This window comes from Lontra canadensis, unplaced genomic scaffold (genome assembly GCF_010015895.1).
Source record: "Lontra canadensis isolate GAN:19392208 unplaced genomic scaffold, GSC_riverotter_1.0 scaffold195, whole genome shotgun sequence".
Taxonomy (NCBI): domain Eukaryota; kingdom Metazoa; phylum Chordata; class Mammalia; order Carnivora; family Mustelidae; genus Lontra; species Lontra canadensis.
Genome location: NW_022631189.1, coordinates 1,027,013 through 1,051,278, shown reverse-complemented (window position 1 = coordinate 1,051,278; position 24,266 = coordinate 1,027,013). Strand labels below are relative to the sequence as shown.

The 24,266-nt window shown below is 33.7% G+C and overlaps 1 protein-coding gene across 13 annotated transcripts in view; it reads right to left on the bottom strand.

The window, feature by feature from the left end:
• The window catches only part of CSPP1 (centrosome and spindle pole associated protein 1), a 156,045-nt gene that overhangs the window by 87,760 nt on the left and 44,019 nt on the right, over window positions 1-24,266 (bottom strand). For 6 of the 13 annotated variants that reach the window (XM_032847880.1, XM_032847884.1, XM_032847888.1 and 3 more), the window contains exons 4-10: window positions 22,218-22,321; window positions 21,476-21,499; window positions 17,364-17,444; window positions 16,104-16,205; window positions 14,117-14,556; window positions 3,139-3,237; window positions 1,708-1,775 (exon numbers count right to left, since the gene is read on the bottom strand). In XM_032847880.1, coding sequence (XP_032703771.1) covers window positions 1,708-1,775; window positions 3,139-3,237; window positions 14,117-14,556; window positions 16,104-16,205; window positions 17,364-17,444; window positions 21,476-21,499; window positions 22,218-22,321 — 918 coding nt within the window. The remainder of the gene's footprint in view (window positions 1-1,707; window positions 1,776-3,138; window positions 3,238-14,116; window positions 14,557-16,103; window positions 16,206-17,363; window positions 17,445-21,475; window positions 21,500-22,217; window positions 22,322-24,266) is intronic. The other 7 variants (XM_032847885.1, XM_032847889.1, XM_032847887.1 and 4 more) reach the window with 5 other exon arrangements.

Genomic DNA, 24,266 nt, shown 5'->3' with positions numbered 1-24,266 from the left:
AACAATTATTGGGAAAACATCTATGCTACCTAAAGCAATCTACACATTTAATGCAATCCCTACCAAAATACCATCAACTTTTTTCAAAGAGATAGAACAAATAATCCTAAAATTTATACGGAACCAGAAAAGACTCCAAATAGCCAGAGGAATGTTGAAAAAGGAAACCAAAGTTGGCGGCATCACAATTCCAGACTTCAAGCTCTATTACAAAGCTATAATCATCAAGACAGTATGGTACTGGCACAAAAACAGACACATAGATCAAGGGAACAGAAGAGAGAGCCCAGAAATGGACCCTCAACTCTATGGTCAACTAATCTTTGACAAGACAGGAAAGAATGTCCAATGGAAAAAAAAGAGTCTCTTCAACAAATGGTGTTGGGAAAATTGGACAGCCACGTGCAAAAGAATGAAAATGGACCATTTCCTTACACCACACACAAAAAGAGATTCAAAATGGATGAAAGACCTCAATGTGAGACAGGAATCCATCAAAATCCTTGAGGGAACAGATAGCAACCTCTTTGACTTCAGCCACAGCAACTTCTTCCTAGAAATATGCCAAAAGCAAGGGAAGCAAGGGCAAAAATGAACTATTGGGGCTTCATCAAGATCAAAAGCATCTGCAGCACAAAGGAAACAGTCAATAAAACTGAAAGACAACCGAAAGAATGGGAAAAGATATTTTCAAATGACGTATCAGATAAAGGACAGTATCCAAAATCTATAAAGAACTTACAAACTCAACATCCAAGGAACAAATAATCCAATCAAGAAATAGGCAGAGGACATGAACAGACATTTCTGCAAAGAAGACATCCAAATGGCCAAAAGACACATGAGAAAGTGCTCAACATCAGTTGGCACAGGGAAATATAAATCAAAACCACAATGAGATACCATCTCACACAAGTCAGAATGGCTAAAATAAACCAGTCGGGAAACGACAGGTGTTGGCAAAGATGCGGAGAAAGGAGAACCCTCCTTACAATGCAAGCTGGTGCAGCCACTCTGGAAAACAGTATGGAGGCTCCTCAAAAAGTTGAAAATAGAGCCACCCTACAACCCAGCAATTGCACTACTGGGCATTTACCCTAAGGATACAAATGTAATGATTGGAAGGGGCACGTGCACCCGAATGTTTATAGCAGCAATGTCCACAATTGCCAAACTATGGAAAGAACCTATATGTCCATCAACAGATGAATGGATAAAGAAGATGTGGTATATACATACAATGAATACTATGCAGCCATCAAAAAACCCCCAAATTTTGCCATTTGCAATGAAGTGGATGGAACTAGAGGGTATTATGCTAAGTGAAATAAGTCAATCAGAGAAAGAAAATTATCATATGATCTCTCGGATATTAGGAATTTGAGAGGCAGGGTGGGGGTTGGGGGTAGGAGGGAAAAATGAAACAAGATGGCACTGGAGAGGGAGACAAACCCTAAGAGACTCAATCTCAGGAAACAAACTGAGGGTTGCTGGAGGCGGGACAGGAGGGACAGGGTGGCTGGGTGATGGACACTGGGGAGGTATGTGCTATGGTGAGTGCTGTGAATTGTGTAAGACTGACAATTGATAGACCTGTACCCCTGAAGAAAATAATACATTATACGTTAATAAATTAAAAATATACAAAAAAAAGCCTTGTCTAGAACAGTCTGCAAAAGTTTAATCAACTGGATGTTTTGTACATACCAAAGAGCATTCCTGCAAAAGGACTACAGAGTTCTCTGTTAGATTTGGATGGTTCATTGTATCGAGCACTAAAACAAAAAAAGAAAAAGAATTAGAGGCCAGATGATTGTCAAGTAACAAAAATTTAAAGTAAACTGTAGGTATGAGTTATGGGGCTTTCAAAGTACTATGGACACCACAATAGTCACATATTTTTAAAGTCAGGGTAAAATGCATTTTCTCTCTTTATACAGTAGGACCTTGATATTCACACTCTATAAATATATAACCTTTTTCTTCAGCTTGCATCAATAGCTCTATAGATTCCCAATAAAACTCTTTTTCATAAGAACAGTTAACCCAGTTAGGAAAATGAATATAAATACACATAAATCCTAATAAAAAGAAGAGAAAAGAGATACTTATTCACACACTTGAAAAAGATCATCTCTTAAAAACTTCTTCCTTATAGAAATAAGGAGAAAAAAAAAAAAGACAACCCCTCAAAGGAAACCTAATCAGACCCAAACAGCAAATTATCTTTACTCAAGCACTTCTATATAATACTTTTTTTTCAAAGAAAATAGACACCTTTCCTGACATATGACATTACTATCTTCATTATACACTACAGATTTGGAATCGTTTATACTTATGTACAATATAAGAAAGCCACCAAAATGATAAAAACTATCAACAAAAAGAGAAAAATGAATAAAAATACATATAATTTGTTTTTTCATCATGACAGAATTATTATGAGCACGAATTTTACAAAGTAAGCATAAAAGTTACCTACTCAATAGGCTGAAAATAAAAAAAATTTTTTTTTCAAAGGAAAACTCACATTGCAGTTTATTTCCACTTAAGTTATATCACTCCTGTAACTCCCAATATATTTTATTGATTTTTAATCCACTAAACTACATGCTTATTTGTCCTTTCATTATTTCAAACAAATTTATATATACTTTATAATTATAGGGACTTATTTGGAACACCTTGGTACACTTATAATCAAACACTGCTGTTCAAAAGAATGCTGTAAAGTACTATAAATTCTCATTTAACACCATTCACTTAAATTCTTTTATTTATCCCTTTAATTACTTTCTTATTAAATAAGGAAAGCTGTTATCATACTATACCGTTCTACTTATTCAGTAAGCCAGTTTTTTTGGTTTTTGGTTTTTGGTTTTTTTTTAATTTATTTGACAGAGATCACAAGTAGGCAGAGAGGCAAGCAGAGAGAGGGGGGGGGAAGCAGGCTCCACACTGAGCAGAGAGCCCAATGCGGGGCTCGATCCCAGGACCCTGAGACCATGAGCTGAGCCAAAGGCAGAGGCTTTAATAACCCACTGAGCCACCCAGGCGTCCCCAGTAAGCCAGTTTTAGTGGTTGCCGTTTCACAGTGTAAAGACTGAAGGGCAGAATTTATATGACATACTATACCTTTTATTTCCAGCAGATGAAATGCGTATGTTTGACTGTTCTGTGACATCACCACCATGCTCCATGGGAGGTATATCCCCTCGTCTGTTCCCGTACATCCTTAAAAACACATTAGCTTATAGAGCTTGCTCCACGTACAGTGGACCTTCTTACATCTCTTTGGTGTTTTTACATTTGATATTGGAAATGTTAAAGGGAACAAAGAGTTATAATGAAGTTTTACTGCAAACACATTTGAAAATTAATTTGAAGGAGATTTAATTCAAGTATGACTTGCTGGTTAATAAGAGAAACAGAGTTTGGATTCAATAGTCTTTAAAACAAAAGGTTATTATAAATTATTCCAATATAACTTCTAGAAAATTTTAATTTCAAAACTCTGCATATACTCATTTTATCATTCATTTAATTCAAAGAATTAATTAGTACCTATTACATGTCAAGTACTATTTTTTCTAAGCACTGGGTATGTGAACATGGTCCTTGCCCTCATGAGCATTACAGACAATTTCACAATGAGATCTCTTTTTTAAACAAAATTCATAGATTCTGGAAATTATTTCACTGCATATACAAAGCTTTTTATCTTAAAAATGTAGCAGCTGTCTTACCATTAAATTAAATGTAGCAAGACACAACATTTGCTAACACTGTAAATCACATGGAAGAATAAATATTAGCAATAGGTGAAGGGAAAACATTATAAACAAATAGTCTGATACATTGGTAAAAAATGATCACTTTACTCACAAGGTCATGAGCAACAAAAAAGAAAGAAAGGAATTTTTTTAATCCTTTTCAGAAAATAATCCTTAAAATTTTTTCAATTAATCTTTTTTTTTTCCCACTTGGCAAACACTGATTTCTTTAGCTTAATTCCTCATACCAGAGAAACCAACATGACTTTTCACACAACATTTATCAGCATCCATGAAAATCAGCATTTCACAAGTCGTATTTCTTCACGTGGCTGTTAACAAACTATATTTTCTCTCAAAAGGACTATTACAGAGAAATACGGCTGTTAAAGTATTATCAATATTGTAGGTGAATTTCATTTTCACATTAAGAAAAATGGCAATTTTTAGAAGAAAAACTTTTCATTCTCCACAGAGCTAGCACAGAAGTCTTTCTTTACTTGTGTCCATCACGCAAGCCACTGTCAATATTATCTGCCGAGAAAAAACTATCCAGAATCGTGACCTTCAACATATCTGACCTGGAATGACACATAAATAGCTTAAATTTTTTTTTTTACGATTTTATTGATTTATTTGACAGACAGAGATCACAAGTAGGCAGAGAGGCAGGCAGAGAGAGAGAGGGCAAAGCAGGCCCCCTGCTGAGCAGAGAGCCAGATGTGGGGCTTGATCCCAGGACCCTAGGATCATGACCTAAGCCAAAGGCAGAGGCTTTACCTCACTGAGACACCCAGGCACCCCAAATAGCTTCAATTTTTTATCCATATCTAAAACAACAGAACCCTCCACAAGCCCTTCCAAAATGGAATGTCAACTTATTTCAACTTATCAAAACAGAGCTGGTTTTAGATCTAAAACCTATGTGCTCAAATCTCTGTTTTAAACTGACATATCAGTTTATCATCTCTCATTCCCTATTTCTACCACTTAAAGAATTGATAAATATAAACTCAAATTCAAATTTGTAAATAATAATGCCAGGTAACCAGATTTAGTTATACTTGTCTATACTCAATATGCATGAGCAGAAAAGAGTTAATAGCGCAGGCCTAAAATTGCCTATCCTTAGAAATACCTATTTGGAAGGCAGGCCCTTGGCTGGCACCTGGAAACATAGATTTTGGGGGGAGTCCTACCATTCTCAGGACTAATAAAGAGTGGCTCACAGTACCTAAACTGTTTATACAAACAATATAGTTTTTGCTGAACATCTGCTTTCCTTCAAGAAGTTCAGAATTTTCATATATCCTTGGTGCCTATGTGACCAGCCCCCAATAAAAACACTGGGCACTGACTCTCTAATGATCTTTCCTAGTAGACAACATTACACCCATGTTGTCATATTTCAATGCTGGAGGAATTAAGCACGTCCTGTGTGACTCCACTAGGACAGAACTCTTGGAAACTTGTGCCTGCTTGCCTTCAGATTTTGTCAAAGCCCCTTTTTCCTTTGCTGATTTTACTTTATATCCTTTTCTGTAATAAATCATACCCATGAATATAACTGTATAAGGAAGTCTTGTGAGTACTCCTGATGAATCACTGAACCTGGGGGTGGACTCCCATGACTCAACAGACAAAAGTAAATGTGTTGATGTGGTATAGTGGTGCCTCCCAACAAATTAGAGAAATTTAAAGTTACAAATTTTTAAAAACCTATCTCTTTTTTAAAGGCTAAAATTAAAGGCTACTTATTATACACTAAAATTTATCCAAGAGTTTGTGACTTTCTGCATTTTCAGTTAGGTTTCCTAAAAGCAACATTTAGACTTGCAATTCTAGCTTATCTTTATGCAGTTGTACCAAAGTATGATATATCCAAAGCATCTGTATCCAAAGCATCTGTATACCAAAGTATGATATATCCAAAGCATCCAAAGCATTGTATCCAAAGCAAAAAATGTTTTGTAGGTTCTTCAGTATATATAGCTATCTTAATAAGGTAAGCACCATAAACACAAAACGTCATTTTCAAAGTCCATTCTAAATTAAAGAAATTTAAAGAAATTATTTTTGGGTCAAGTTAAGGTCTCATTGTTAAATTCTATAGTAAAATTATAAGACTTCCTAATGAAGTGCCCATCGGGAATATAGCTTTAAAAAAAGAAAAAAAAATCATTACCATAACAATAAAAATCCCGTCTTGTCACCAATAAAAACAAAATCTTGTCATGATAAAATCAAGACTAGAGAAACTTTTAAGAGGCCAAAGAAAAGTAGAGACATACATTTCACGAAAAAGGATAAAATAAAATCTTAAGGCATCCTATTTAATTTTATGGAATGACTCATGATATGACTATGCTTACTTTGTTAAATCAATGAAAAATTACTATTTACAGAGATTTTATAAATATTTTTTAAATTTACTACTATATTAAAAACAAAACAAAACAAAAAGAAAAAAAAAAACAGAAGGGAAACCAATAAGCTGTAAAGCCAAATTACAGAATGGCAAGTAAGCTACCTTATTTCCTATTAAAATACCCTCATAATTATAATGGAATTTCCTTAATTTACTGAACTTTTTTTTTCATATTTCTAATAAATCTAACATCTAATCACTATTAACTACCCCTGTCAGTTCCTTTAACAGCTGTTATGGTGGTCTTATAATTTATCTTAGAAACCTTTATCAAGGGGTGCCTGGGGAGCTCAGTCAGTTAAGCGCCCAACTCTTGATTTCAGCTCAGGTCATGATCTCTAAGTCATGTCGCAACAGGCTCTGTGCTGGGTGTAGAGCCTGCTTAAGATTCTCTCTCTCCCTCTGCCCTTCTCCCGACCCCATATATACTTGTTTGCTCTCTGAAAGAAAGAAAGAGAAAAGAAAAAAATGAAAAGAAGCCTTTACTGAGACAATGAAGTTCTCCAGAAAGACAGGAATTGGTGAGAGCCAATAGTGTTTTCATCATTTCTATCTCTTCTCTTCAATCCTCTCAACATTAAGGAAAACCAACGAATGGTAATAGTAATAAACTCAACTAAATGTCTAAGAACAATCTGATTCTAATGAAAGTTCAGGAGTTCAATTTGGGTCGTTTGTTCCTGAGAAGTCCTTTCTGTTTAGTTATACGTTTAAAGCCAGTACCAGATTAATTAAAACTATCCCTGAGACCCAGAACCAATATATCTAAATATTCTATGGCTTTAAATCCATAGATTGGTTTACCACACCTCAATCCACTGATTTTGTCAGAGACAACCTCAAATAAGAATTTGCTTTCTTTGACAAACCAAACCAGATTTAACTGAAATAATAAAATAATTGTAAATGGTTTCCACCATCCTACTATCAAAAGAAGAAAAAGTTAACAGGTATATTAAATGGAAAAAGCTTTTTCTCTCTCTCTACTTCCTGGAAGACATGGGTCAATAACTTTAATTAGGTTCAAACCTCAATGCCCAAAGAAACCAGGTGTAGGCTAGAGGCCAAGTTTACTCTAAAAATTAACACATGTGGCTACCTTCCAAAAAATAATTACTCTTACAGAAGCAAAGCAAATTCTCTAAAAGCATAGGTTTTTTCCCAGCTAATTTAAATACAAATGAACAACTCCTAAGTGATAATGAATAACTTATTTTTTTCCTTAACAAACCACAAAATCAAACTACTTTAGGAATAAATTTGCAATGTTTTATGCTATCAAGAATAACACATTATAAAAATAAAATATTTACCATCTATTGGTCCTAGACTCATACAGCTCACAGCTAAGAAGAAAAAAATTTCTCCTTCCTTAAAAAAAATCATCTAATTCATAAAATGGCTACATCATCTTGTTTTCATACCAAGAACTTCTCTAATGTGAATGAATTCTGCTATTATAGGTACTCTCCTGGATGTTAAAAGAAAAATACTGAGCTGTTAACTGTGGGTTACCATTTTCCTCACTGTTTTCAGTTATTTCACAATTTTATTTGCTTTAATTCAGTAACAGTGTTTTTCTAATATCAAGGCCATCTTTAAAATGGAGAAAAAAGTTAGTATTAGAGGCCCTTCCAGAAACAAATGAAAATTAATATGTATTAGAAAAAAAAGTATTAAATAACTCAAGTTTTAATGAACCATTTCTCCTCATTTACATTTTACATAATAAGCATGCACATTTCTTAGAATGTCCCACAGTAAGTAAGCACGTACTCATCTATGTGACTAACATACAGATTCTAATTTCAGATGGAATGTTATTTCAGAATTTTATTAAATAACTACTAAGATTACAAACTAACAGATATCAAGAGTTAAATAGAATGAAAGTGCTAACTGCATTAATCACACAAGAACTTTAAAAAAACATTTTTTAAAGCTAAAAATTTCTTTTACTCATTAACATTGGTTATAAAGTAAACACAATAAAGTGATATATTAACTTATACAGGTCAAGTTAAAAAATAATAAAGACTAGGATGACCACATTTAAGTAGAGCCTACAAACTTCAAAGTACTACAAAATACACCATTACCTTCAATTTCTAAAAGTTCCTCAAATATAAATTTTAGTCAAATTGTAAATATTTATAAATAAATAACACATAAATAAACACACATGCATCGACAAAGAATGCAAATGTCAAGCAAAATGCTAACTACCTTGTTAATTATTTAAAAACACTGGCCAATGATTAATGATAAGTTCAGAAGTGTAACTTCATTCCTGGGCTTTAGCTTTCCCATATCTAAAGTAGATAAAATAGTTCATTAACAAATACATTATCATACTTGAAATTGTTTATGGGGTAATTAGAAAAAAAGTGAGACCAAAAATTGTTTTAAAATTCAAACTGGAATTTATCACATGCTGACTTTTAGAAGAAAAAAAGAGAAAAAGAGAAACTTACAAAAGTGAAGGAAAATTAATTTTGTACTTCTCATAATCAGTTATAATTATTTTTTGTCAAGAACTTCAGGTTAAGATTACATTATATCATGAATAAATGCTTAGACAAAAAACAAGGAAGAACATTACATAATGATAAAGGGATTAATCCATTGAGAGGAGATTAACAATTGTAAATATCTATGCAGCCAACATAGGATCACCTAAGTTCATAATGCAAATATTAACAAACGTAAAGAGAGAAACTGACAGTTATATAATAATAGTAGAGGAATTTAACACCCCAGTTACATCGGTGGATATCATCCAGACAGAAAATCACTAAGAAAACAGTGGCTTTGAATGACACATTACACCAGATATATTTAACAGATATATAAAGAACAGTCCATCCAAACAGAGCAGAATACACATTCTTTTCAAGTGCACATGAAACATTCCACAGGATAGATCACATGCTAGGCCACGAAATAAGTCAGAATGAATTTAAGAAGCCTGAAATCCTATCAAGCATCTTTTCCAGCCACAACGGTATGAAACTAGAAACCAATTATAAGGGGGGAAAAAAAAGAGAAAGCAAGTAAACAAACACAAAAAATGTGAAGGCTAAACAATATTCTACCAAGCAATGGGTCAATGAAGAAATGAGAGAAAATCTAAAACACATGGAGAAATATGAAATGGAGAACACAACAGTCCAAAATCTTTGGGACACAGCGAAAGTCCTAAGAGCATTTCACAGGCCTACCTCTAGAAACAAGAAAAAACCTCCAACAATCTAATCTTATACCTAAAGGAACTAGAAAAATAACAAATGAAACCCAAAGCCTGTAGAAAGAAAAATATAACAAAGATCAAAATAGAAATAAATGAAATGGAGAAAAAAAAAACAATAGAAAGGATCAATAAACAAAACAAAATTAATAAACCTTTAGCCAGACTCATCAAGAAAAAAAGAGAAAGGACTTACATAAATTCAGAAATGAAAGAGAAGTAACAACTAACACCAAAAACATACAGAGGATTCTAAGAGACTACTATGAAAAATTATAGGCCAACGAATTGGGAAAACCTAGAAGAAATGAAAAAATTCCCAGAATCATATAATCTTTCAAAACTGAATAAGACACAGAAAATCTTAACAGACTGATTACTAATAACGAAACTGAACGCAATAAAAAAACTTCCAGCAAACAAAAGTCCCAGAGAAGATAACTTTCCAGGTGAATTCTAGCAAATATTTAAGGAAGAGTTAACACCCATCCTTCTCAAATTACTCCCAAAAAATAGAAGAGGAAGGAAAAGTTCCAAATTCTCTCAGTGAGGCCAGGATTACCCTGATAATCAAAACTAACAAAGACACTACAAAAAAGAAAAAAGAAAAAAAAAATCACCCACAAACCTACAGGCCAAAATACCTGATGAACATAGATGCAAAATTTCTCAACAAAATATTAGAAAACCAAATTCAACAATACATTAAGAATCATTCATTACAATCAACTGGGATTTAGTCTAGGAATGCAAGGATGGTTCAACAGATGCAAAACAATCAACATGATACAACACATTAACAAAATGAAGGATGAAAGCATATGATCACCTCAACAGATTCAGAAAAAGCATGTGACAAAATACAACATCCACTTATGATAAAACTCTTAAAGTAGGTTCAAAGGGAACAGACCTCATCTAATAAAGGCCATATATGAAAAACAACACACTTAACACCATACTCCATGTGAAAAACTGAGAGCTTTTCCTCTAAGATCAGGAATAAGAGAAGGATGTCCACCGTTGGCACTTTTATTCAACACTGCACTGGAAGTACAAATCATAGCAATCAGATAAGAAAAAGAAGTAAAAAGCATCCAAACTGGTAAGGAAGAAATAAAACTTTCACTATTTGCAGATGACATGAAACTATATGCATAAGTCCTAAAGATTCCACCAAAAAACTACAAGAACTAATAAATGAGATCAGTAATGTTGCTGGATAGAAAATTAATATACTGGGTGGCTCAGCTGGTTAAGCACCTGCCTTCAACTCAGGTCAATCTATAATAAAGGAGGCAATAATCTACAATGGGGAAAAAAACATCTCTTCCATAAATGGTGCTGGGAAAACTGAAGAAAAAAAAAAAAAACTGAACCACTTTCTTACACCGTACACAAAAATAAACTCAAAATGGACTGAAGACCTAAACACAAGACCTGAAACCATAAAAATTCTAAGAGGAAAACACAGCAGTCTCTTGGACATCAGCGTTAGCAACAAATTTATGGAGGATATGTCTCCTAAGGTAAGGGAAACAAAAGCAAAAAAAAAAAAAAAAAAACCAAAACCAAACCAAACCTATCAGGACCAAACCAAAATAAAATCCTTTTGTACAAAAAGGAAACCTGTATCAACAAAATAAAAAGCAATCTATTGGAGATATCTGCAAATGATTCATCCTACAAGGGGTTAATTTCCAAAACATATGAAGAACTCATACAATTCAAACCCAAAAACAGATAATCTGATTAGGAAACAAGTAGAGGACCTGAGTAGTCCGTTTTTTGAAAGAGACATACAAATGGCCAACAGACACATGAAAAGATGCTCAATATCACTAACCATCAAGGAAATGCAAATGAAAACCACTATGAGATAGATATCACATCGCACCACTGAGAATGGCTAGTATCAAAAAGACAAGTAGACAAGTGCTAGTTAGGATGTGGAGAAAAGGGATTACTGTACAATGTAGTGGGAATGTAAACTGGTGCAGCCACTATGGAAAACAGTATGGAGATGGCTCAAAATAATAAAAATAGATACACTATTTGATCCAGTAATTCCGCTACTGGGTATTTAATCAAAGTAAATGAAAACCCTAATTTGAAAAGATAGCTGCACCTCTATGTTTAATGCAACATAACTTCCAATAGCCAAGCAACCCAGGTGTCCATCCATAAATGAATGGATAAAAGAAGATGTGGTATAGATATAAAATGGAGTATTAGCCGTAAAAAAGAATAAGATCTTGCCATTTCCAACAACATGGATGGACCTAGGGGGTACTATGCCAAGTGAAAGTAAGTCAGTCAGGGAAAGAAAAATATATGATTTCACTCATATGTGAAATCTAAAAAATAAAACAAATGAGCAAACAAACAACAAAAAACAGAAACAGACTCATAAGTACAGACAACACTCTTGTTGCCAGAGGGTAGGCGCATGGGTGGAAAGGGCTAAATAGGTGACAGGGATTAAGAAATATAAACCTGTAGTAAAAATAAGTCAGTCACAGAGATGAAAAATACAACATAAGGAATGCAGAGAGTATTATTATAATAATGTTGTATGGTTAGAGATGGTAACTATATATATTGTGGTGAACACCTCATAATGTATATTATGCACACAAATCCCTATGTGTGCACCTAAAACTAATATAACACCGCATATCAACTATACTTAAAAAATATTTTTTTAAAGAATAAATGGTTAGCGCAAGAGGCCAAATGCAGTTACACATTTCTGTAAAGTCAAGAATTTTACTACTAAGTAAAGTCATTTTTCTGATCTACTACTCTGCCTCCTAAATAAAAACTACTTAATTACAGAAGAGAATTTGGGGTTTTTTTTGCTGGAATTAAGGAATCTACAAATCTGCAATACAGAAATTCAATTTTAACCTCATACCTCAGAGACCTAGGTGAAAAACCCTACATCTAGAAATGTAAGTTTATGCATTAACAAAATGGAAGTATTACATAATAATGATTTAAATTTGAAGAAATATTTCTAAACATTGTAAAACATGTAACAGGAATTATTCTCACTCATTCTCATGTTTAATCTATTCTTAAAATACTACTTGGAGAAGATTATATAAAAAGAGGTCCTTTTGACTGTGGAATATATTAAAAAAAAGATAGTTCTCAGATAATTAGGCTGAAATTCATTTGTTCCAGTATAAAGTTATTGCAGAATATAATTATAAAAATAATAGATTAAACATATTTTAAAAGCAATCATAATAAGTTTCCTGAAATTCCAAACTTAAAAGATAGAATTACATTTTAAAGATAAACAGACACCATAAAGAAAAAAATGTTTTCATGTACAAAGAAGGCAAAACCAAGAGTCCAAGAACTACCTGCAGTTCCCCAATTGAGAGCTCTTTTAGTTTAGGCAGCCTTTGACTACCTTTGGGCATAAACATTTTCAAATATAAAACACTGTAGGATTTAGACTGTTTTCTGAAATACAATTAGATTCAAATCAGATAGAAAGGACAAGTAGCATTAAAAAATTATAGTCTATCACTCACATCACTTATTACTAAAAAGACTGGGTGACCAGGCTGTAATAGCTACAGAATGAAGAGGAGAAGACAACGAAGTGTAAAGATTCTGTATTATTATTAATAACTAGAATGCTCAATGCACATTATGTCTCAGAAATGTTTTAAAATATTTAAATGGTAACCTATTTGGACTAAGAAAACAGGTCCCATAAACTCTTTAAAATTTAGATTTCACCCTTTCAAGTTAACACGTTACTGACAAATATGGAATCCTGCCATATTTCTATCTCCAAAAGTTTATGAAAATAGAGCCAATTTTAAGTATTAAGATAAGTGACTTAATAAAACAAAATCCCACTGTAGCAGTTAAGAAATTATAAGTAGTGTCCCCAAAAAAATCATATCAAAGAACTGAAAGGCACCTAAAATCTGATAGTAAATATCTGATACCATTTCACTTAAGTAAGTGTTTAATAAGTGACTTAAAAAGAGTGAAGTATATTGACAGAAGTACTGAGAGCACAGAACATTAAAGGAATAAACTATATTTCACCTCTTTTAAATTGTCCTTTTAATCTACATTTTAACATCTGTAACTGGGATTGCCATCAACCTGGTTTTAAAGTTTTTCAAGTTATTGCAAAGAGTTCCTGTTTCTCCTGTCATTCACATAGGGGCAATAGGAATCTGAAACAACCCTGAATTCTTGCCTCAAGGTTTTTTAAACAATACTGGCAACATGAATTCAGACTGCAAATCTGAATCAGTACTGACTTACAGTTCATAACCTCAGAGAGGGGTTTTGTTTTGTTTTTTTAATCCCTCCATTCAGTGCCAAGGTTGAAACATGGACGCTTCCTTTCTGTCCCCTTCTGTGAAAAAATTTATTTCCCATTTAACTTTACATGACGGTTGTAGCCTTCCAGTGTCCCAGCTTTATTACAGGGTCCCTTTTCCCCCCATCTTGGAGGGTTCTATTTGTTCTTTCAGTGGCGCATAGAAAATAATCCTATAACTTCAAACTGATAGCATCTTAGAATTAAACAAGTATGTAGATAAATGAAACTGCTTCTCCGCAACATAATCATAGAAAGTAACATTAATACTAAGCAAAGAAAGAAAATAAAAATGAAGTAAATACCTGTCATTTGTATACACTCTCAAAAGTCTTCTATCAAAATCACTTTCATATCTAAACCTCTCGTCCATTTCTTCACTTACTTCAGGATCTTGATCAGGTCTGTAATACGGTCTATCAAAAACACGATCCTCATTAAACCTGTGAAATCTTCTATCTGGAATGTCAGCTTTGTTGGCAAACCTTTGAGGTTTTTTATTGGAAATGTCCACTTCTTCATTAGTTTTTTTAATGAGTCTTCTATTCCTTAATTCAATTTCATCATCTAGTTGTCGGTATCTGTCCTCCTCTAGTCTTCTTTGGTTTAGAAGCTCTTCATATGCCTCCGAAGGAGTTAATAAGACATTTCTTCTAGGACCCTCTGAATTTTCACAAGATGTTTGTATTTGTGAGGGTAAATCAGGCTTAACCTGACTAATAGCTTTATTTCTTTGATTCTTGTGCTGGTCAATTAAAAAAGAAAACAAAAAACAGGTCTTAATGCAATGCTATTTCTTTTTTTTTTTTTTTTAAGATTTTATTTATTTATTTGTCAGAGAGAGAGAGAGAGAGAGAGAGAGAATGCACGAGCAGGCAGAGTGGCAGACAGAGGCAGAGAGAAGCAGGCTCCCTGACAAGCAAGGAGCCCGATGTGGGACTTGATCCCAGGGTCCTGGGATCATGACCTGAGCCGAAGGCAGAGGCTTAACCAACTGAGCCACCCAGGCATCCCTGCAATGCTATTTCTTATATTACACCCTCATAGGATGCTTAGTCTATTTCTCATCTGAACTCCAAGGCCTAATCACCCAAAAGAAATAAGTTATCTTTAGAAAAAAAAAAAACTTCAAGGAAATGTTATCCTTCAAAACCTAATAAAAATATAACAAGCAACAGTGATACGGGTAAGTGGCTACAAGAAGAGAGGATAAACTAAATGCAAATTCCTATCCCAAAAGATACATATTTTTTTGGCAGGTAATACTGCTTCAAAATATTTCAAATTAAATTCTTAATACAAAGAATATAAAAGTGGTCAATTTTTGGCCCTATTAATATCAACCATTCTTATATTTGGAAAAAAATATATAACTAGAAATTGTCAGCATTTAAAAATCACTTAAAAGTAAAAATTAGGGGGCGCCTGGGTGGCTCAGTGGGTTAAAGCCTCTGCCTTCGGCTCAGGTCATGATCCCAGGGTCCTTGGATCGAGCCCCACATCGGTCTCTCTGCTCGGCAGGGAGCCTGCTTCCCCCTCTCTCTCTGCCTGCCTCTCTGCCTACTTGTGATCTCTGTCAAATAAATAAATATAATCTTAAAAAAAAAAAAAAAACAGTAAAAATTAGGGGCACCTGGGTGGCTCAGTACCTTAATGTCCAACTCTCGATTTTGGTTCAGGTCAAGATCTCAGGGTCATTAGACAGAGCTCCGTGCCAGGCTCCATCCATGCTGAGCATGGAGTCTGCCTAAGATTCTCACCCTCCCTCTCTCCTTCCCTGGCCCCCTCCCCTGCCTGCTGGCACTCTCTAAAAAAAAGAAATTTTTTTAAATAAAAAAGTAAAAACTAAACTTCACTTAAAGCCAATCTCAAAAATTAAATCACCCCCATGAAGTAAAAAGTAGGGTAAGTTCTTCAATATGCAATAAAACCATTAATAAAAATAAATATTAAAATGCCCTGTGTTTAGTTCAATTTGGCTTAATCTTTAAAATATTTACATAAAAACCAAGTGAAATTTTCAACATATAAAAATATTTTCGGGGCGCCTGGGTGTCTCAGTGGGTTAAAGCCTCTGCCTTCAGCTTGGGTCATGATCTCAGGGTCCTGGGATCGAGCCCCGCATCAGGCTCTCTGCTCAGTGGCGAGCCTGCTTCCTCCTCTCTCCCTCTCTGCCTACTTGTGATCTCTGTCAAATAAATAAATAAAATCTTTAAAAATATGTATATTTTCAAGTAAGTACAAAATGTTCAACCTTTGGTGTTAAAGATTTACTTTAAAAGCAAAACCTACCTCAGTACTACTCTTTTCTACCTGTCTGAACTTGTCAGTAGATTCTTCTTTACCCCTGAGAAATTGATTGTATTCTTTATTGCGTTCAAGTTTCAACCTTTCCTTAAAATAAAAACCAAAAGGTAATGTTAAAACTCCTCAAAGTACCTTTAAAAAAGTACCTTTATGTTCAAACAAACTCATACAAAATAAGAGATCTTACCCAGAATCAAGCCTTATTAATAATTTCAAGGACAGAAGTAGTTGCAAGGCACAAGAGAGGCAGGAAGAGGTCTGAAACAATCAATGCAATTCCCCAATTCCCCAATGCTTTCTTGCCACATTAAAATAAGCATTACTACACGCTTAGGTCCAGGTTAATAGAGAAGACCTTTAACAGAAGGGAGCTGCTTCAACTAAAAGCATTCATAAATAAATCTTTCCCACTAGTAATTACATGACTGTTTGCCAGGAGACCTGTCATTATCATGTTTCCAAGATTTGACCAGGTTACCTTCTTTCTTTTTCAGAGACATCTCCTGCCTCTATTCCCCCCCACCCCACTCTCAAAAGACCTAGTGTTATTCATTTCTTTCCTAAGTATCAGGAAGGTTGATTATATAAAAACATAAAAAGGTAAAATTATCAAAGACACTATAATATAAATATTCTGTTGAAACACGTATTAGGAAATGTTTTTAAGCCTTCATATCTCCTTTGTAATTGAAACAGCACAATCTAAAAAAAAAGGAATTAAAGATTACCTAGGTCATCTTTTGAAACATTATCTGTCTGTCTTATGTACTATGTTATGATCACTGATCTGGCTTGGAAATTCAGTCCCTACAAGGGGTATGCAGTGTTTTATCTCTACCACCTCTAAAGAGTAAGTACATGTATTTGTAGAGTGAAAGAAAACACATTCAAATAGCTCCAGACCACACCCTACATCAAAGCTCAGTATACTCTCATTCACTCATCTCACTGGTAACTGTGACACACAGCATGAACTTTATAGCTCAGAAACCAATGCTGAAAAACATAAATTCTAAATATTCAATTAATTCACATATTAAAGATATATCACATCATATAAATGTTATGTTCAAAAGTTCTTTTAAAAACAGCACAACTAGAGACTCCACAGATTTCTTTAAAAAGACATATATTCAAGAATGGGAAATGATATAATCTTCTGCTTGCATTTTAGTCAGGAGTACGTTAACTATTTTGATACCTCACAAAAATTATTACCCACAATAACTACTCCTATCCACCTACCTTGGCAGATAGCCTCTCACCAATAGGAAGAGAAACTCCCAGGGTAGATGGATCTGTTTCACTCGTGGACAGAAAATTTTTCTGTATATATACACATTAAAAAAAATATATTACCTAATTGCCTTTATGTTTCATAAATGTGTCTTTACATTCTATTTTCTAAACTATACATTATGCAGAGCAAAAGACTGAAATGGAGATGAAGACAGAAAGTACAAAAGTAATTGGAACACAGAACTTTCTTCCAATCAGAAAGTCCCTGAAGAGGAGAATCAGGTCTTAATTTTCATTTACAACATATATATTCCAGATGATTAAAAAGCATGGGAAAAAGGAAACTCTTTCCCAATTTATATTTCTTTTCTAAGCACATATTCTTCATTATCAGTACTCTACTAGTCTTTGGCAAATTTGAGGCAAATTTAAACTTCCTCACCAAGATCTGCATACATGCTGCAATGTTTTTTACTAATTTTCCTGTGATAATTTATGAGGGGATAGCCACTCAAATGCCAAAAGATATAAACTATGAACACTGTTTCCGTATATGTATGTCCATCCTTGTTCATTAAAGATTTAGATAATGCAGTGTAGTAGACAGAGCATCAGACTAGGAGTCAAAAGACCTGGGCTCCAGGACTAGCCCCAACACTTCTCAGTTCTAGAACAATGAGCAAAGTTGCTTAACTTCCCTGACTCAGTCTTCTTACATAAAATGAGAATGGTATCTGCTCTGCCTACCTACCAAAGCTGGTATAAGGTTCAAAGAGGATTAAAAATGTCAAATATTTTTGAATACTATAAAGCAAACACAAGGATGAGTAAAAAATATATATGATTCCCAACTTCTGGTACTGCTTGGTAGTCATATAATCTGGAAATTATTTAACATCTCTGACTCAACTTCTTTGTTTGTAAGGAAGGGATAATGCCATCTAAATCATTAGGTTATGAGGATTAAATGAATTGATATTTGTTAAGCTGTATAGTCCCATGCCTTTTATTTATTCATTAAATAAGGAATTACTGACTACCTTAAACTTTCCAGTTACTTTTTTTGGTGGTAAGGAGACAAAAATAAGACTATATCCCCTCTATGTAAGAAATTTACAGTTCAGCTGAGGAAACAAACATGTAAACAGATAACTACAATATAATGTACCAACTGCTACAATATAATTACATTCAAAACATTTGGGAGCAGAGTGATTAGTATAACTAAATGATTAATAAGGCTTCATTGAGGTATGTCTGGATGGCGCTGTCGGTTAAGTGCCCATAGGTCATGATCTCAGTGTTGTGATCTCAAGCCCTGTGTTGGAGTCTACGCTCAGTGGAGTCAGCTGGAGATTCTTTCTCTCTCTCCCTATGCCCTTCGCACTAGTGCTTTCTCTCTCTCTCTAAAATAAGTAAATAAATCTTTTTAAAAAATAAAAATATAAGATTTAATTGATTCTGAATTTACAAATAAGTTATGCTACAAAAGCTAATTTGAAAGCTGGTTGTTTAGAACTCTAAACTTATTTGTCAAGGGAAAAAACAGGATACCTGACTAGATCCCTGAGTCAGTTTAGCTCTTACATAAAAAGTACACCATTAACCTAACCATTTTGTAGAGTTACACATGTACAAAAAAACATATTCAGAGTTCCAACCCTGGGAAGACAGAGAGACAGCATCCTCACTCCTTCGCTGGGCAATTCACACTCCCAATACAGGCCCAGAATGATTTTGAAATGTCCAATAAATGAAAAAAAATAAATAATAAGGACAGAGGAGTGAGTTATTTTAAAAGCTAAATTTTAGACATATTCTCATTCACTCAATAAATACTGACTGCCAACTGCCCCAAAATGTTTGATATGTCTGAGATTCATTAGTGAAGAAAACAAAGACCCGACTCCCTGAAGCTTACATTCAAGCACAGGAAACTGACAAGAAATAATAAACATAATGAAGAGTATGGTATGTTAGATGGGGGGAGTGGGAAAAATAGAAATCTAGAGTTCCCTTTTGGACATGCTCAACATGAGACACCCATTAGATTTCTAAGACAGGCAGCCAAATAGAAAAGTGTGAGGTTCAGGAAAAAACTCTGGGCTATAAATATATATTTACTAATTCAATTTAAAAATTGTTCTTCTGAGAATATGTTTTCCCTGCACTTTTAAATGGTCAAGTGTCTTCTATTTTAAAAACTGAAAAGAAGATGGCAGTTGTTTAATGTTTCTTCTTGGCAAAATCTAAGGACTTAAATTTTTTTAATTGAAATATCCATGCAATCCAAAAGTCAGAAAGCCACAGGAAAAAATCTAGAAAGAACAGGACTTCCTAGGGGTCAAGAAAGCCACTGCAGCCACCTATCCAAATCCTATTTGGATTTTCCTTTTTCCTTTCTCCTAATTTTCCTTTTTCCATGCTTTCCTTTCCATGCCCACTTTCTCAGACGTCAACCAAAATTTGTCCCTTACATATTAAGAGACAACTACTCCTCTATCACAACCATATTCTTGATATCCCAACACCAAAAACTCCTTCATATCCATTTGAATTTAAAGATCTCTATTCCTTGATCTTTTTCTCTTTCATAAAGGCAATTTCTTCCTGTGCCTCCTACCACCATTCTTTTTTAAGATCTTCTATGAGGAAATATAGTATCTATAGGTGAAAAAGAAACAGAGGAAAACCCAACCCAATAAGGAACAGTAGGAGATGGGGAGAATATTGAGGTACAAGGCCAGGGAAGTGGGCTGGAACATGAAAGACTTCACATGCCATGCTAAGGAGTATGCATTTTTATCCTTAAGGTCTGTGAGGAGACACTGAAGTATTTAAATTGGTAAGGGACAGGATCATTCTGAAAAGTAGTATGAAGAGCAAACTAAAAATTAGTGAAGCAGAAGATAAAAATCTGTAGCAGTAATTAAATTAAAAAAATTAAAAATATAAACAGTAAGGTAAGAATCTCTAATATGCAGTACTAACAGTCCTGAAAGAGTTATCAAGGTCTTCACAGGCTGCTTACAGAGGTATAATTTTTCACACATATCAAATTAAAAATCTAATCTAGGAGCACTGGGCTGTCTCATTCTACAGAGCATGCAACTCCAAATCTCAGGGTCATGAGCTGAAGCTCCATGTTGGGCGTGGAGCCTACTTAAAAATTAAATAAGTAAATAAATACATAATAAAAATAATTAATAAATAGAATTCCTTTTAAAAAAATCTAATCTATTCTATCCTATCTACCTACGTCGTGATTTTTTACTACCCTCAAAAAGAATCTACTCTAACCTATTCAGACTGGTAAATCACATGTGCCTTATTCATACAAAGCTAAAGCCTACCATCCAAGTCCTTCATTGTATATTCTCCATCTGAAAAGCTTCCTCTCCTTGATTTGCCCTCTAGAATATCCATATCCTACAACGTCTCACAAAATAACACCTTGAGGTCTTTCCTGATCATTATAGCCTTCTTACTAGTTACAGTTTCTAACCCGTATGAATGTTGTCTCTACGACCAGATTCTAAGACACCTTGAAGACAGATTCTTCTTCGTAAGTGCTTAAAAGTGTTGGCTGAATGATGAATGAATGTGTGAGATTCATTTTAAAAAGTTCTGTAAAACTATAGTGTTTTTATTTTCCAATATAAATTTACAAACACAATCTATGGGTTTGGGTGCAAAAATACTGAGTAATCCAAATCTTGACAACAGAGTTAAAAAAAAAAAATCTTAGAATATCCTGAGTATCTATTATTTTATTAACCTTAATGTGAGCCTAATTTGAAGAAAAAAACTGGCATGCTGAAAACAAATGGGCTTGTAATAGCTGTAAAATTTTTCTAAAAGATGCACAAGAAAGCAACAAAAATAAATGCAAAGCAGAAATCAAAAAGAATGCTTGATTGTATCAATGAAAAATTACAACATACAGACTGCCATCTTGGTAAAAGCAAGGATACAAAATGTTATCATTCAAAAGTCTCGAAATCACAAATGAAGTTATTTTTCTTTTTAGTTTCAAAGCAATGTCATAAATGAAAATAATTGCAAGCTACTAGATCTAAAAAAAAATAAAGAAATATAAAGGTTGCAGGCAACCCTACCTTTCTTTTTGCTTGTGTAATACCCTAAAGTCAAAGGAAACAAACCATTGATAAAATGTATTCAAAGTTCTTTCTCTCCATGTGCAAATCAGAATAAATAATTATACACTTGGAACAAACATTATAAAGTATTAAAAAAAACTATAGAGTATCTTGGGATGACTAGAAACATCATATTGTTTAAAATAATGTGATAAGCTAAAATTTAAATTGCATTTCAAAACTTGTAAGAACTCTTTAGTTTAGCAATTACATAATTTAATCAACCATACTTAAAATAAGGGTTCCACTAAGTAAATAGATTAAATCATAAAGACTTTGGAAGCTAAGTAAATATGTTAAATGAAGTTTTTAAAAGCTTAGCTGACAGGAAAATAAGTGGCAACTAGAATCCCATGTATCATTTTAATACATGGTCGTGGGGAGTAGAGGAGTAGGGAATCATAATCAGGTTTTTTTAAAACCATGATAATTCTACAGAAAACATGAATAACCAGAAGTTACAGTTTCATTTAAAATTAAAACTACTCCACTGCAAAGATTAAGAATATTCCATGGCACCAGTTCTCAGCACCACTTTCTACCAATGTCATATATGTCCCTTAACTGTCACTATAATATCCTACTATTAGATACCAATGATAACCTAAAAAATTAACACTTTTGACTAAAACCTTAGGAAAACAGATTTAGCAGATGAATTCTGAAGCATAAGATCCAGCTAACTAATAGAATATGTTACCTGAGTAAGATAATGTCTGTAATCCTGCCTCAATTCTTCTTTTAGTTTATGTTTCTTTCGTTCATAATCTTCCCCAAGAGGTAAACTTAATCCATAATCAATTCCTAGAAAGAAAACAGGTAAGATAGCTCATTTTCAAACCAATGTCAATTTCAATATAATCTGCTATCACCAAAGCACAGTAGAAAAGAACAGAGTCATGTTTGATTCTGAGATTGGGATCAGGATAATGAATTATTTAAAATGTTTTGGCAGGTCATACATTCACACATATGGAGAATATCCCTCCCGCCCATGAAATCAGTCACCCAGCTCTCCTGCCCAAAACATTCAACATTACCATTTCTTATATTTCCTTCCAGAGACTTCATGCATCTATAAACAGATACTTTTAAATTATCGTGTGTGCAAGTGTCTGTGTATTTACTTCTTCTTCTTTTAGATAAATGATTCTGCATTGTTTGACATCTGGCTTTTTCACACAGTACAAAATTAAAGAAAAGCTGACTAACTTTGTTTCTTCACTTAATTCTACTGAAATTTCTAAAAAATAAATACCTACAACAATTTTAAGGTCTGTTTTCCAGTCTATGAAAATTAATAATGTGATTTTTTTTTTTTACTGTAAGAGTATCTTTGTTATAACATGTTCAAGGAAAAATTATTAGTAGTATGCATGGTTCAGGCTGAAATTTCCAAGAACTTTTATTAAAGTTAAGCCACTAATTCTGATTTCATATAAATGGATATTAATTTTTATTGTGGTAAAATATATATAATGTAGAATTTAAATTTTAACTGCTTTTAAGCATACAATCAAGTGGCATTAATATATTCACAATGCTGTGCAAACATCACCACATACACAAAATTAAGGCCATTTCCAGAATTTTTTCATCATCCCAAACAGAAACTCCATAGAAGGATGTTAATTTTTTAAGAAAAACTTAAATTTTCAGGGCGCCTGGTTGGCTCAGTCGTTAAGCGTCTACCTTGGCTCAGGTCATAATGCCAGGGTCCTGGGATCGAGCCCCACATTGGGCTCCCTGCTCAGTGGGAAGCCTGCTTCTTCCTCTCTCCCTCCCCCTGCCTGTGCTCCCTCTCTCGCTGTGTCTCTGTCAAATAAATAAATAAAATCTTAAAAAAAAAAAAAAAAAAGAAAAGTAAAGAAAGAAAAACTTTAATTTTGAGTCACGTTTCCATATATAGAGCTCAAAAATCAAAATTACATTTTGGGGTGATGACAATAGTGATGGCCGTACAACATGTACGTTACTTGTACAACAGGTACATACTGAAAAAAACCAGAGTCGTACAATTTCAGTGGGGAAACTTTATGATATGTAAATTATATTTCAATAAAGCAGTTAAAATCAAATTATATACTTTCAAGAAGCACATAGAACAGATGAGTATTTAGATTTTTGAAGTTCCTCTCCTTTTTAGTCCTACTATGTAATACCATAGTATAAAAAAATTTATCATTTCTAAATATTTTCCTTAATTAGTTAGCAATCCAAAGAACACAGACTAAATAATAAACCATAGTTTATAAACTAATATGGATATCACCATTTTTGTGTCTTATTCCCTCACAATGCAGCTAAATGATGGGACTTTTCATAAAAGTGTCATATAACTGCTTTATTACATCACTGAAATATTTCAGGGGGAGAAGGCCCAAGGGGTATACATATAAATGTATGTCTGTTGATTTTATGGAATACTAAATTCAACTTTCCATCTTGAACATCATGGAATTCTCTTGATAAACACTTCTGGCCTACATAATCCTGATAATAGTGAGTAAAGTAGGCATCCTTAGGGATGCCTCTCACTCACGCTCCCAACTGTCTCCCAAAAGAATTTAAAGTATCCCATATGCTTAAAATTTTAAATCATTCTAAAAAAGCATTCTTTCATCACATAGGAATCTAAACCTTATTTTTAAAGATATAACATTCAAGCCTAAAGAGAGAGATACCTTTGATTTACACTTTCAGAATGGAGTATCACACATGGAACTAAATCATAAGGTCAATGAAGGTA